Genomic DNA, 15,703 nt, shown 5'->3' with positions numbered 1-15,703 from the left:
CTTTCCTGGAACATATCAGGGTGGTGCCGCCACATAGGGGATTCTGATTTAATGAAATTTCCTTAGGCCAGTTTTAATATTATCTCATTGGCAAGAGACTTGGACCAGTAGCTTACATTCATCTTGCAGGTTATGCCTCCCTTCTCCAATTCCAGCATTCAGGTTAAAAGCCAGAGGAGGATGAGAGCAGGTACTTGTATCCTAGTCTCTCTCAACGCAGAAATCAATGCCAGTAGCACTAAACTTCGTGCCCGCCTTTATTTAAAGTTCCCTATTGATTTCGCAGCTCTAATCCTGAAATTTTACTAGTAAATGCTTTATTTTGCCACCGCGCAGAAGAGGCAAGCATTCTTGTAAGAAGAGAACTGGTCCGCGATTCCATCAATAACATACTTCTCGGCTTGAGCAGAACATCCTCTGATACCGTGGAGTCATTGCTTGTTATCTAAACACCAGGATCGGAGAAAATGATTCAGCCCTAAGTCAAAGAGTTATGTGGCTTAAATTTGGATGAAATTAATCTGACACCTATATATCTTCAATGCCGGTTGTCCAGCGATCACACCATAAATCAAGCAGCTCCCCATTTGATAGACCTTTGCCTATCAGCAAATAGGAGGTAATTTTTAAATGGTCTTCCTCCCTTTGATTACTCCTGGAAAGTTCACGTTTTAGATCTGGCCACGTGGGGTGAGTGTGATTGATTATGTAATAATATCGCCTGAACTAACAAACCACATTGATCACTTTGCAATTATGAAACTCGAGCGGAGAGTGAGCACTCTCCTCTGTCTTCTTAGACTAATAAACAAATCCCTCTTCAAAGTTAAATCAGCTCAGGAAGAAGGGTCTTCCTGTCAAGGTCCGGCTTCATTGACTCCAAGAAACTGAACTAAACGTCACTTCATTCTATTTCTGATGATCGGATGTATTAACTTTCTTCAATAGTTAATCATTGCAAGGACAGCAGAGGAGGCTTGTCAAATCTATAATGAAACTGGCTTCCTATCTAACTATCTGAAGTTCCAGTAATCAATCACATCATAAATTTTCACATTCAGTGAATCCCTCCACCTGGTTTGATGGAGAATGTATGAGCAGCAAGTCCCCAACTCCGGAAGTTATTTCATCATTGTGAACTTAGAGGAAAGAAGTGTCATATCAAAAGAGTACCCCTTAGCCAGAAAGTCCCATCATGATCTTTTAAAGACCAAAAAGAAATTACATCTTTACAAAGATTTGGAACAACTTCCATCAAGCCTTTAACTCCAGAGACAGCAAAAGCTTTTGGCGCATAATTAATTTAAGTGCCGGCGGTATTCCTATACAGCCATCAGTTCTCAGATTTCAGTGGAAGCATGGAGGACACATTTATACAGCCATTTATTAAACATCTAGAACTTTTGGATACTCCATGTGCACCTGGAGCAGCAAAGCACTACCTGAATGGCCTCCTGTCAGCAAGGCGACGAAAGGTGATCACCCTTATATCTGACCCTGTAAACAAGTGGAAAGCGCCAGTCTCCGATGGCCTTCACACCTGAACTCTTTCGAAGATTCCCCGAGTTCTAAATTCCTATTTTGCATACCCTGTTTACTCAAAATTAACAACAGCATTGCATCCTTCTAAGCATTGGACTGAAGCTATCATTGTACCTCTACATGTGGCATGATCCATCAAATCCATCTAACTATCGCCCCATAAGCTTGCTTTCAGTACTAGTAAGTATTTATCATAAGTACCTGGCGATGATACGTCCCACTGCTCGGTCCTCTTCAGTGCTAGCCTCTGAATGATAGGATATGCCACAGGTGAAACTGCACCCTTGACCATTGTCTGCCTTTAAAACGATTTTATGAGGAGATATTTTGTTTAATTTGGTGGGTGGGAAACTCCTTTGTGGCTTCTTCCTCTTTTAGATTTGAAATGGTGTATTCAATTCTTTATCCCCTTTAGGAATCTCAGCTGGTGGGAAAAATTAACTGTGCTGGGAAGGACCAGAGATTACTGTTTCTTACCGCCAGTTGTATTCCCTCAACTAATTGTCAAGTTCTCATAGTAGTGATCGTATAATGCCTAATCTCACCTCCATAGCTCTGTCAAGGGGAGTCAAGCTGGCAGCCGTACTCTTGCTCCTCTCCTGTTCAATCTTTATTTAAATCCATCTTGCTTCTCATTTATCTCAGACTGAAAGTTACGCACCTATCTTTAGGTCAAAGACCCATTATGTGCATCTCTCTATGGGATTTACACTTCGTGCCACTGTCTCGGTCCAACTGCGTGGGTCTGCAAAGCACTTACTTCAAAGCCTTGTTTGAATGTACTGCACAAACAGTGCCCGGTCGACATCTTTGAATGAACCAAAAGTGCTGATCTTTTTCAAATTCAAAAAAAAAAAAACTCAGCACGTGGAAAATAAACGGTACATTTAATGAACAGGTCCATTCATACAGATATTTAGGGAATCACCTTCCATCGGCCCTCTTTAACCTGGACCTCTCTTATATCCAATTAGGGACTCTCAATACAGGGCAAACCTAAAGCGTTACAACATCCAGTATTTTTCACACTAGAGGCGGTCACTTTTTTCCTGCCGCAACGGAAGTTTTTCAGTTAAAACTACTGGGCTGAATTACTTTACGGAGCTCCAATCTGGGTATAAAACAGCTTAGAAATTATATGGTTCTTTAATCTTTGTTTTTTCGTCGTTTATTGGGTCTTCCAAACTCAGTCACGTATCAAGTTCTTTGTTTAGAAACCTGAGCCAAGACAATTTTTTCCCGGGTCAGTCTCTCTTTGTTGAGCGAACACTGGCTTCGCCTTGATTATATATTCCTTCCTCAAGTAGTCTCACATATTTTCTGTTGTTTTACCTACCACTTCCACTCCCACCTGGCATTAACTAAAATTGATTGGCAAATAAACAATATAGGTGTATCTTAATTGACCAACTCCTGACTGATGGATCGTTATTATGGCTTTCGGAGTTTTGAAACAACGTACTCTATACATTGAAGGGCAGCTCTTCACAGCTGGAGTCTCGGCAGATCTTGTTCTCCCATGCATTTTAGTGGCATTTCACCAAATCATTTATTTAAGTTTTGTGTCTAAACATACGAGTGACTGACCTGAATCCACAGTCTCCGCAGATGGAATGCAGTTGCTCGGCTAAATGTGTTACCGACTGTTCAAATGAGAGGCAGAGGTCATGGTAATCCTGTCAGAATGAACAGGACTTGTTCGAGTGCTTAGTGGAAGTAACAACTAAACAACTGAACGGACAGTCCTCCTTCATTGCAAAGATTAGGCAGTCTATCGGTTGCTGTTTTTCCTCGAGTCACTCCAAAGGAAATTTTCAGTGAGATCAGATAGCAAATAGTTTCTCACACTCCAGCCAGTGACTGTCATCCCCACACTGCTGTCGAATCAGTTGTGTTTCCAACAAAGGCACTTGGATCAAGAGTGAGTCCCTTGTGTAAACCTAGTCAATTGGTTTTAACATGAATCTGTATTTTACCAATGTTTCCAGATGCCATGTACAGCTTGTATTTCAGGTTGTACATTAATTCGGTAGAGGTTCAGGAATTTGAGGCATTGTTTACCCTGATTCCTAATCATGAAAATCCAGCCAAAATGGACTCCCACAGTATGAAAAGGACATACTAGAATTTTGGGTAAGAATTCCTAGCTTCTAACACATACTGATCTCAAATAAGTTTTTCTTTGTTTCTGTTTTTACTTATGAAGTAGTCATATGGTCAGGGAACATTGGCTCACAAGGAAGACAAGTTTTGAATTATTTGTTCTTCATTCCTCAATTTCAATGCCTATTTTGGTTTCTGACTTTGCAGGGAACCATTCTCCCAAGCCCACAGTTTGCAAGATGAAACCCCACTGGGAGAAACCCGACGAATTCTACTCCAGAGAATTTTTCTGGACTCCTGAGGGAGGAGTTTGTAGAAGAGAGACGCATTTTGTCTGCCTCTGCAGGTGGTCAAATGGCTGTTAGCCTATGTGGGCTTAAGCATTAAATGAGGTGCGCAAGTCCTAAACACATTTGACGTCAGCACGCCAGCTATTGGCAGCTGTCTCTCACTTTGCTAAACTAAAATATTTGCACTTTGAACACTAGGACTTTTTTGGTATGAAATGAGAACTTTCACTGGGTATTCATTATCCTTTCATCAATAGTGTTCTCTCTCAGTAAGAATAATAGTGACATTGTTCCTAGCAATGGATTCCTAAGAACACTTTCCTGGGAGTAAATGCTGTCAAGTAGGATTCTGAGTAGACCTGCTTAGGTTGGGACTGTCTGTTTTCACCTTTCTATGGCAAACCCTTTGGGGCCCTATTTCATGGTCTGTAGAGAAACGTTCTAAAGAAATGTAATAAACTGGGCTTCTGTGTTCCATTTTCTTTGCCACAGGTCGGAGATTGTGTGCAGGGGAAACCCCACCAAAGTTCGGAGCTCTTTTCTCTTTTGTTCTTTGATGCCTCCTCCAGAGAGTCTGTTCTCCTCTGCCTCTGCTTCTGGAATGTCTATAGAAGACCTTGGACTTTCATGCCATTAGTTGTCTAATGGCCACCTCCAGGCCTCTTTCAAGTGCCAGCTTCACACGCCCTTAACATTCGGTGTGACGAATGTGTGCATCAACAGTCACTTCTTCATTATTTTTCCTGCTGAAGATTTCTCAGGGCAATAACCTCGGAGGAATCAGCTCGTAGGGTTTGATCCAAGCAGCTTTTCCACTCAGTCAGGCATAGTACATTTTCAGTCCTTTGTGACTTTTGTGCATGTGCAACCCAACTTTGATTTTAAGAGGGATATTGAGCCTTTTCTTCCTGATATGGTAAAATCTGGGCTCTTTAGCTCCCCCTAATGGACTCTGGGTTACACATGCAGGTTCCATGATGCGCAGCATAGCCTTCTAAATGTTCAGAATGGTCCCCCTTTTTTACTAGTTCAAAAGCTGCTTTGGATCCAACCCATAGTCTTGATCTTTAGCTTCCTCTCTGCCAATCTGCCAAACCCCATAAAGTAGCACTGAGACATTGCTGAACTCGAAATTTGGATATCATCAAGATGACATTTGAACCTCAGCTCCTGTTTGTTTTGATGTACGTAGAAAAAGCAATGATAATTGTGATGCTGTCTTTTCTTGTATTCACACATTAAAGATGGCTTTGAATCAACACACTAACCAACTTGAACGAAACTAAACATCTATTTATAAGTGAGTGCCAGCAACAGAAATCTATGCACTTATTAACGTGGTTTGAATGTTAGTGTTTTCAAGAGAACAAAATTGCGCCATGAATCACTACAACCAATAAATTTGCTTACCTGTTCAACTCATTCTAGAATCCATGTATGTGGCTGTATTGCTTTATGTAGTCTGATAAATATAGAAGATTGCAGCTCACTGAATGAGTCAGTAGACCCAAAGTTCTGCCGGAAATTCCGTATACTGTTTTGTCCCTCCCCTCCCCCCCCAGTTTTCTGTGTTTGTGTTTTCCCCCTTTTTCCAGCCACTGTTCTTGGGGGGGGCGGGGATATTGCAACAATTTTGTTAGGGGCAAACCTGTCTGTAGGCAGGGGAAGTAGGGGAAATAGGAAAAACACAATGTCCATGGTTTCCATTAGCATACCCAAAGGTCATTGGTCGATCATCTGTGGCAGGTAGAGTTGGCAGTATATGACACATGACAACTTTCTGGTTTCGGAGATTCAAGGAGGACAATTTTCTAGCAATCATTTCAAAAACCCTGCGTCCCATTTAGACTAATTCTGCATATCTTTGGTCGTACAAGAACCACTAGTTGAGAACCACCCATCTAAGCAGTTTGAGACCGTTTTTTCACTTTCGAAATGCCCCATGGCATGTCCAGGAGCGCACCTGCTGTGGGTCTTCTCACCCTGCTCATAGCTCCCCATGGCTGCCCAGCTCTTTCCTTCATTCGAGCCAGGGCTAGAGTGGGAAGGCACAGCTGGTTCCCCACAAGCCTGGGGCTTTCCCATAAGCACCGTGAACTCTTCCGTGTTCTGTTCCATGCATATGTGGTACAACCTCCGTTTCCTGCCTTCTGATTGGCTGATTCTCCTCCCATTCCTCCCACTCACTTTCACTAGTTTAGTTTCAAATGACTCTGAACAAAAAACTTTCCCCCTGTTGTTAACAGATGTGGCTTTCATTGCAGTGGAAAACAAAAGGGAGAAACCGTGGATTTCAGACAGAGGGGGTGGTTTGAAAGTGCCCTGAACAGGAGGAGAGCGATTCTCTCGTGCACACATGAAAGAGGGGTGTGCAGCCTCCAGATACGGAGGGGAGGGGGGTCTGTCACACGCACACATGGATTTCTCTCTTGCAGCCTATGGAGATGGTGCCTGTTGATTGGGGGGAGAGCCAAAGTGGTGAGGCAGGAAAGCCTCCGGAACAACAGGGGCATTAAAAAAGAACCTCCATTTTGGCGGTTCTGGAAAGCCATGGAGCAAAGCCAATGCTCCGGGGCACCGCTGCAGCAACAGCATGGCAGACATGCTGCAGCAATGGGGGCAGTGCAGAACTTTCCATTGCATCGGGGCATTCCCTGTGCCAACAGAGGAGCAATTTCACTGTGCAAAACCAGCCCAAGTTTCTTATGTGATGAACAGGACAGAGAAGTTCCAGCAGAATCAACACCTGTCTTAGATGGAGTTCACATCCTCCACTGCTCAAAGAAAAACAGAGCGGACTACAGCAGTGGAAGCCAGTAATTGAGTCTGGAGAGGGACATAGAGCCGCAGACCATCGTGTCTGTGATGCTGAGCGGGTGTCTCCCCTCTCCATGCCGAGATGCCAGAGAGCAATCTGGAAACCCTCTCGGGTTTTTCCCACATTAGGAGGAGGTGTTGCAGTTGTGGTTTCCCCTTCTACATTTGTCTCTTTTTCTGATTCAAGAAGCAGGACTCTTAAGGCCGTTTTTTCGCAGGCAAATTGTACCGTTGTTAGCATGGGGAATATCCCAGCACCCCCTGGAATTCTTCACAGTCCCCGAAGCTGCACTGGGCCTGCCCCTCCGTTGCACTGCCATTTTCCCATTTTCCCTGCGGCTTTCAAAAACCGCCAAATTGGAGGTTCTTTTGAAATGCCCCAGTGTGACTCCGCTTGTCTCTGTGTGCTTCTGCTGCCGTGAAAACACCACAGCAGCAGAACCAGGCCATTTTTCCCGCCTCGCCACTCTGGCCCGCCCCACCAATCAATAGGTGCTGCATGTTTGACAGAATTGCCACCCCCCCACCCCCGTTTAAAATCCATGTGCGTCTGAGAGAATTGCTTGCCTTCAGGGCACTTTCAAAATACACCCCCTCCCTTTAAAAATCCAATGTGTATTTGAAAGAATCACTTCCTTCCCGTTCGGGATACTTTCAACCCCCACCCCTCTGTCTAAAATCCACAGTTTCTCCCTCACTCCCTGGGGTCATGCAAAAACAGCAGGGGCATTATGTACCGGTGCTGCTTCCACTCCCAGGAAGAACTAGGGAGCCGTGGAAAGTAAAAAACCAGGGGGGAAAGCTGTCAGAACATGTGTTTAGATGAGTAAAATCTAAATGACAGCTGGACCCTCCTTCTAGCAGGTGCCGTGTGCAATTTAGGACTGAGTGCACAACATGTACCATGTGCATAACCTGATAAGGTAAGGGCACCTGATTGGTACCACATGTGTATATAGATAGCACAGACAGCAGAGTGATGTGTGCCTGAAATCACCTGTGGTCTGGCGAAGCACTTTGTCAGTAGATAGCAATAAACAGAACTGCACTGGTGACTGTGTGTCTGTCAGTTCTTGTCTACATTGTGTCCTGCAAGGTGGTCTACTCCGAGTAAATCCGCTGCTTCAACAAAAGCACCATGGCATGTAGGATTCCCAGGGCATTATGTCCATGCAAAAATGGCCTAAGAGGGCTTTGCATGAGGGAAAGGGTGGTGAAAGCACTTGGGAAGGAAAAGAAAAGAGAAGCCCATTTCTCCATTGGCAAAAAGTTGGCTTACGGTCGGCCCTTTTATGGGTCACCTTCCTCTCTCTCCTAGATGTATCCATACAAGAAAATTTAGGTCAGTAGTGGAAGGGCTGGAAAGGAAGCAAGGGGAGCCCTGACTTTCTCCAGCGGGCCGTTCCCCAAACAGTCAGGTGGTGGCAGCGGTTTACCCAGAGAGAAAGCAAGCCCTCTCCAGGAAAAGGTGGCAACCCCTGGTAGATGTTTGGGAGTGGAATAGGACCTGTCAGGCAAAGCAAGCCCATTCAGCCACACACCCAAAGAAAGGTTATTCAGTTAGGGGAGGATCTGAATGGCTGGATGGAAAAAGAAGGTGGGAACCAGGAGACTTTCTGTGGCAGAGGTGAGCTGGAACAGATTCACTACAGTAAGAAAACAGTCAATATCTGATGTAATCGCTTGGGCAACTACGAAGTACTTGCATAACTCATTGTACTGCCTCTAGCTGACACGGACTCTCCTTGATCAGACTGCCTTTGTAATCGCTTCTGAAAACCTCTTGTTGGCACATGATGGATTGGATGGGTCCCCTTTCCATATTTTTCCTGTTGGTCCTTACAATCACACTTCTTTTCAAAATGGGCAGTGTCAGGAATGGCAACTGCCAAAAATTCCCCCCAGGACCGCTTATTGGAAGCCTCCACCTCCTAGACCTGAAGAGACCTTACATAACCACGTGCAAGATAAACCTTTGTTGTTGTGGTTTCTGTGGCAGTAGCAGATCCCCGCCTTCTGGTGATCAACCTGTCGAGCAGAGGGATTGTGACATTTCGCAACCCCAGTCTCCACCCCACTCACCCTTTCACGGAAGCTGCATCAGCTTCAGGAAAAAGGGAAGTTGGGGGTGTTTAACTTGAGTGTGAATTTTCCAACCACCCGCTTGTGTAATCTGCTTTGTTGAACTTGCTCTGCCTGTAGATAACTTTCTGAAGACCATTGCAGAGACATCAACCTACATAAATCTCGAGTCCACGGACATGCAGAACTGAGAGGCTACAAGAAGATGCCTGCCGATGTTGCGATACGCTTGATATTTACGAGCTGCAGCTCGACAGGCGCTCAAGAGGACTTGGCAAAATCCCTCCTTTGATAAAGTGCCAAATCTTTGCAGCTGAAGCTCAATCCTGTCCAAAAGGAGTCAAAAGAGTCCAGACTTGTTCTGCAGGGATGTCATTTGAGGAAAGGGGTGCCTCCCACCCAAGGAAGGGTGTGTAGTGAAGGAAGGATCTGAATGGCTGGAAGGGAGAAGAGGTTGGAAGGGAACCAGGAGACAGGCGGTTACAGGGGATAGCTCTCATTGTTTCGCTAGAGCAAAAAAGAAGAAGTCAAAGTCCAATGCAACTGTTTGTACAGTGTGTAGATATGTAACTCATCGTACCACCTCTTGCTGACACACACTCTGCTTGATCTGACTGGATTTTATAACTCTTTGTAATCGGTTCAGAAAACTTCTCATCGGCACAAAATGGATTGGATGGATCCTCTTCCCATATTTTTCCTGTTGGTCCTTGCGGTGACACTTTTTTTGAAAACGGGCAGTTTCTGGAATGGCAACGGCCAAAATTTCCCCCCGGGACCAAAACCACTACCACTCATTGGAAGTCTCCACCTCCTAGATCTGAAGAGGCCTTACATGACCATGTGCAAGGTAAACCTTTGTTGTTGTGGTTTTTGTGGCAGTTGCAGATCCCTACATTCTGTTGGGCAGAAGGGACTATAACGGTGCTGCAACGGATGTAATTCTCCAATAGATATCATAGTGCATTTTCACTTCAGCTCACTCCCTCACAGGGTTGCTTCAGAGTTTCTCTCCCACATCCTGTCGAGAGTGAACTAGACAGACCCTTGTTTTTTTTTTAAAATCTCCCCCACCCCAATATGAGGGTTCCTAAAGTCTTGCCCCATTTGTCCCAGTTCGGCCTCTGTGTTCCGCAGAGGTAAATTTGCAGGTGATCCCCAGCCCCTCAATGATGCAGCTAGCTTCTACTTGGGCCAGGACTTTCATTGCCCTGGCCCCTGCCCGATGAAACGTTCTTCCTCCAGCTATCAGGGTCCTGTAGGACCTTAGGGAGTTCCGCAGGGCCTGTAAAATTGTCTGCTTCCCTGCTAAATCTCTCAAGTACCATCTAACTGGCTGTTTATGCCGGTATCCTCCCGGAGGGGGGATTAGGAGTTCTCGGCCACCCCTCAAAACTGGGTTTTGTGATGCTGATTTTGGAATTTTTAATTATTTAATTTGAAATTTGTGTTATGTTGCCTATTGGTTTTATCTCGTATTCATTGTTGTATCTTGTATTCATCATTGTTTGGCTTTTGTCTGTACACCACCCAGTGTAAGGAATCAGTAAGGTCCAGACCAAAAGTAACCGTAAGAGTTCTTTATTTGCTGGCTTTCATGATCAGCTCTACAGACAATGCAGATTCTAACCCCCCCCCCTTTGTCGGGCGACCGCTTATACAGGTCTCTCCTTCCCGCCAAGAACTGGACATAAACAATTACTCATTCCCACAAGACAGAAGCAGTTTCACACAGACAGAAAGCAAGATTAAGTAAGCGATAAGAACTACCCTGGGCAATCAGCCCAACGCGTCTAAGGAATCCCTTCCAAGGCCGAACCAGCCTTCTAACTAAATCACAACCTTACACCCAGAGCCCTTCAGGGGTGGGCAGTATACCAAATTTAATAAATCATCATCACCATCATTTTCATCATCATCTATAAATATTTAAATAATCATACAAAATACTTTTCTTAATAGCGAACATTTGTACTTGTGATCTTATGCTAGTGTTTTGATTGCTTGTATTGACTGCTGTTTCTTTTATTGATGTTGCAAGTTTTTGCAGTATTTAAAAAAATGATTATTGTATATTTGTATGTGTGTTATCCATATGTAAGGTTACAAACAGGCCTGAAGGAAGGTCTGTCCTTTGATAATGTGTGAATAAGACTCAAAGGACATTTTTCTCTAGGCTTGTTAGGAATTCCATCCACACGCCACTGTGGCTGGGAGGCAAAACACTTATAATTGAAGCAATCAAACATACTGTGTTCAGTTGTGGTAAAACGATGTGTCTGGACTTGCCATTTTGGTTCTGTGAGAGGTTGTTTGCATCTAATGATTGGGAAGGTCAGAACAATGTTTCTCACTTTTTAACTTTATTTTTCAGTTATCCAAGCAGTATGGACCTGTGTTCAGCATTCAAATGGGAACTCAGAAAATGGTAGTGCTGACAGGGTATGAGACTGTAAAGGAGGCTTTGGTGAACCAGGCTGATGCTTTTGCCGAGAGGGCCTTCATCCCAATATTTGAAGAATTTATGAAGGGCTATGGTAAGGTTCCTCCATTCCTGTTGTTGCCACTCTACCTGTGATGCATAGCACTGAGAGTCCATCTCAAATGTTGTTGTAGGAGATGCTCTCCATTTAAAGAACTAGGATACTTAAACTATAACTTAAGAATGGTTTGACATTTTTTCAACTCTGTTCTGAAGTCCTATTGCCATTAGCTTATCTCTTTGGCACACATTAAAATTATGCTTAGGATGGAGTAATGAACAGAGGCCGATTCCCAACGGTCAATTAATCGCGTGGTAGTCATGCGAAATATCAAGGATTCAGGAAGAACTCCCCACAGCCTGATTGACGAACAAAGATTCATATTGGTTCTGGCGCTCATTCTCCCCCTTATCCCGCATCTTTGTCGAACCTGCTTGACAGCACTACTTTTTAAATAAACACGTCTTCGATCCAGTTTGGAGGGGAGGATTGGGGGGTCTAATCCTGGTTCAAATTTCCCGCCGTGGAGTGTGACGCAAATGCCTTACAACCAATCAGTGCGCACGGTGCTGTTCTCGTGAGAGCACGAGAGAACGATAACCAACCAGAAACTTGAGCAGGGGAGACATGTTGATGTGCTGACAACATAATGTGAGCACATTTTTGAGGGAGAAAAAAAAGGACCCACCACAACACGGCATGACAGCCAATCAGGAGAGATCTGCCAAGCCGATCATGTAATAGTGGGGATTGTTACATTTCTTGAATCCAAGAGAGGCCTAAATGTCTTCACTGGAAACATGCTGCGGTGGGGAGGTTGAAACCTCGATGAAAAGGTGCAGCTTATTTTCAAACTTGGTTTGATCTAGATTGAATTTCCCAGTGGGGATTCGGCCAGAGAGAACGTTTCCCTACAACTCTAGAACCCAGTGACACCCAATGAAATTGATGGGTAACAGATTCAGGATAGACAAAAGGAAATCTTTCTTTACTTGATTAATAATTAGAATGTGGAATTCAGTGCCAGTGGACATAGTGATGGCCATGAGCATAGATGATTCAAAAAGGGGATTCGACAGATTCATGAGGGAAGGGAAAGTCACTTAATGGTGGAGAAATCCGTTATTGATTACTAGCCACAACAAGTAAAGAGAACCTCCATATCTCTAGGCAGTTAAATTTTTCAAAGCCAGTCCTAGGAGGTAACATCTATACTTTCTATTCCTGGATCTAGATCAACTGCCTCAATTGCTACTACCAGCTGCCTAACTATCTGCTCCTGAAAAATGCTGGAATATTTTGTGGAGAATGGGTTTTGCAGAGCATGTCATATCATGTCCAGGTGATACTCTAGGTTGCCTCCCATAGTCTGTGTGGCATTAACCATAGAGACCAGGGGAAATTCCTTGAGAATCTATGTGGGTGCAATCTTTTCCTCTTCTCAATTCTTCAATGTTGGAAAATTGGAGCAGGGGCTGATATTTGCAACTCAGGGTGGGTAAATGGGAGTCTTGGTACCTCTACTTCCCCAATCTCACTCAGAAGTTGAAGCACCCAATACTACTGGCTCCAAAACTGCACAACAATCCAGGAAAGCCCTGTGTGACTTCCCAAATTCTCAAAAATTTGCCCTAAAACTGCATCTGAAGAAGTGAGCGCTGACTCACACGAGTTCATTCTGGAATAGGTTTGGTCTTTAAGGAGCTGCTGGACCTGTTTGTTTCAATGTTCAAGCTGTGTTGTTGAAGGTTTTCACGGCCAGAATCAGTTGGCTGTTTTGGATTATCTGGACTGTGTGACTGTGGTCTTGTAGCTTTTGCTTCTAATATTTTGCCCGCATCTCTGGATGGCATCTTTAGAGGCATGTCATGGTGAGATGTGTTTCTCTGCATGGCACAGCATGGAGTAATTATGTGGTGTGCTATATCTGTCTACCTCACAGGGGCATAAGGCAGATTTGCATTTATCTGGGTATACCACACTACACAATCACTCTACAGGGCTTGGACAGATTTATGGATGAGAAGTCGATCTATGGCTACCAATCTTGATCCTCCTTGATCTCAGATTGCAAATGCCTTAGCAGACCAGGTGCTCAGGAGCAGCAGCAGCAGCAGAAGGCCACTGCTTTCACATCCTGCATGTGAGCTCCCAAAGGCACCTGGTGGGCCACTGCGAGTAGCAGAGTGCTGGACTAGATGGACTCTGGTCTGATCCAGCAGGCTAGTTCTTATGTTCCTATGTTCTTACACTGTGCCATGGAGAGAAATTCATCTCACCATGACATGCCTCTGAGTATTCTAATCACAGATATCGGCAAAATGCTAGGAGCAGAAACTACCAGACCATGGCCACACAGCCTGGAAAACCCACGACAATGTACAAGCTTATCCACTGTAATGAATATTTCAATTTATATTAAATAGGTAAATGAGGCCCCCTTGCAGATCAAAATATCCTCACAAAAGCCTTTGGTTTCAAATGTATACATTTGAATGGCGACCATTCTATGTTATCTACAATATCTTCATATATTCAGGTGTTGCAGGGAAAAAAAATCTAATTTGGGTGGAATATTGAGTTTTATAGTTACCCAGAATTCCACACGGAATATGACAACAAAGGCTATGTTTAGTGCGTGTGGGGCTGGAACAGGTGCTGGTTTACCTCCTCTACCACCTCTGCCACCAGTGGGCAGGACTGGGGAGGTGAACAGGCAGGAAGGAGGAAGAGGGAAAATATACTGGGCAGGTGGCTGGAGGAAGAGAGCAAGACCAAGTAAGTTGGCAGGGGACAGAATTCCCCATGAACACAAGTCTTCACAGCTGCCTCTACACAACTGGAATAGTTACGGCAACCTGAAATCTGGCTCTCACTTCCATTCAGGTGTCATTTTCTCTCATGGTGAGAACTGGAGAGTGATGCGGCGGTTTGCGTTATCTACTTTACGGGACTACGGAATGGGCAAGAGGACCATTGAAGACAGAATTGTTGAGGAGTGTGGTTTCCTGATAAAGCAATTTGAATCTCATGAAGGTGGGTTGGTGTTCTCTGCTCTACCTCCCCTCCAAAACAAATAGATTTCTAATGATTTAGTGCCATGGCTTACTCCAAAGAATTCTCGCAACTGTTGCTCGAAAGCTCTGAAATGGTTTGCCTCGTATTTCTGACTTCTGTATTTACAGCTTCCCATGTTCCCTGAGGAGATAGGATCTTTTTGACGCGTGCCTGGCAAGTCTGCTCCTTCCTTTTAGGCACCAGGACAAAATGTTTCTGTTTCCCTAATTGATCTTTTAACAAGGAGTTGATCTTTTAACAACATTTTAATAGTGCTTATTTTTAGTCTGAAAAATCACATTCATATTAATTGGCTCAGGTGTCTATGTTTTAGGCTTTGGTTGACTTTTTTAATGGGGCAACTTTAATTTTTTTTAAAAATTACATTAACATTAAATGTGTTTAAGCCAATTAGTGTGTAGATAAAAGAATGCTTGTTGTGTAACTGTTGAATTCTTACATTAGTATTTCTTATCCCAAACCATCTCAACTATAACAGTACCACATCATCAGTTTCTAATGCTAACTTTATTCCACCCATATGCTACCATATCTAGCAGCTCAGTCCCTGGAAAAAAGGAGGGAAATCTGATAAGCCTGTTCAGAAAGCGGTTATCTTGCCTCAGTGAGTTAGGGAGGTGATGGGGTCTGACACAAGCGGCATGAATTTTTCTGATTAACTTAACGTTAAACTTACATTAGGCAATATTGTGTAGTTTAAAAAATGCTTGTTGCATAACTATTGAATCCTCGAAGAAGAAGAAGAAGAAGAAGAAGAAGAAGAAGAAGAAGAAGAAGAAGAAGAAGAAGAAGAAGAAGAAGAAGAGGAGGAGGAGGAGGAGGAGGAGGAGGAGTTTGGATTTATATCCCCCCTTTCTCTCCTGCAGGAGTCTCAAAGGGGCTTACAAACTCCTTGCCCTTCCCCCCTCACAACAAACACCCTGTGAGGTAGGTGGGGCTGAGAGAGCTCCCAGAAGCTGTGACTAGTCCAAGGTCACCCAGCGGGCGTGTGTGGGAGTGTACAGGCTAATCTGAATTCCCCAGATAAGCCTCCACAGCTCAGGCGGCAGAGCTGGGAATCAAACCCGGTTCCTCCAGATTAGATACACAAGCTCTTAACCTCCTATGCCACTGCTGCTAAGCACTGCGTTGCTTAGTCCAAACCATCTCAAGTATAGCAACCCCACACCACCAGTTTCTAATGGTAATGACAGAAGTATATATCACGAGCAGTCTGAGTCCCCCATGGCTCCCTATTTAACCCTATTTGGATAGATGCACAAACCTGAAAATGTAATTAAATTCTGGGAGAGCAGGTTTTTTCTGAAG

The 15,703-nt window shown here is 44.1% G+C and overlaps 1 protein-coding gene across 4 annotated transcripts in view; it reads left to right on the top strand.

Moving 5' to 3' along the window:
* Positions 1 to 15,703, top strand: part of LOC125428749 (cytochrome P450 2K6-like) — a 51,074-nt gene that overhangs the window by 19,907 nt on the left and 15,464 nt on the right. Inside the window, exons 1-3 of one of the 4 annotated variants that reach the window (XM_048489362.1) lie at positions 9,162 to 9,684; positions 11,209 to 11,371; positions 14,204 to 14,353. The exons of the other annotated variants lie outside the window; for them this stretch is intronic. Coding sequence (XP_048345319.1) covers positions 9,502 to 9,684; positions 11,209 to 11,371; positions 14,204 to 14,353 — 496 coding nt within the window. The 5' untranslated portion in view covers positions 9,162 to 9,501. Of the gene's footprint in view, positions 1 to 9,161; positions 9,685 to 11,208; positions 11,372 to 14,203; positions 14,354 to 15,703 lie in introns of those variants that run through there. 4 annotated transcript variants of the gene reach the window in all.

The sequence above is a fragment of the Sphaerodactylus townsendi genome, linkage group LG03 (assembly GCF_021028975.2).
Source record: "Sphaerodactylus townsendi isolate TG3544 linkage group LG03, MPM_Stown_v2.3, whole genome shotgun sequence".
In the NCBI taxonomy this organism is placed as follows: domain Eukaryota; kingdom Metazoa; phylum Chordata; class Lepidosauria; order Squamata; family Sphaerodactylidae; genus Sphaerodactylus; species Sphaerodactylus townsendi.
Note: the sequence above shows the minus strand (reverse complement) of the source record. Positions and strands in the feature narration are given on the sequence as shown.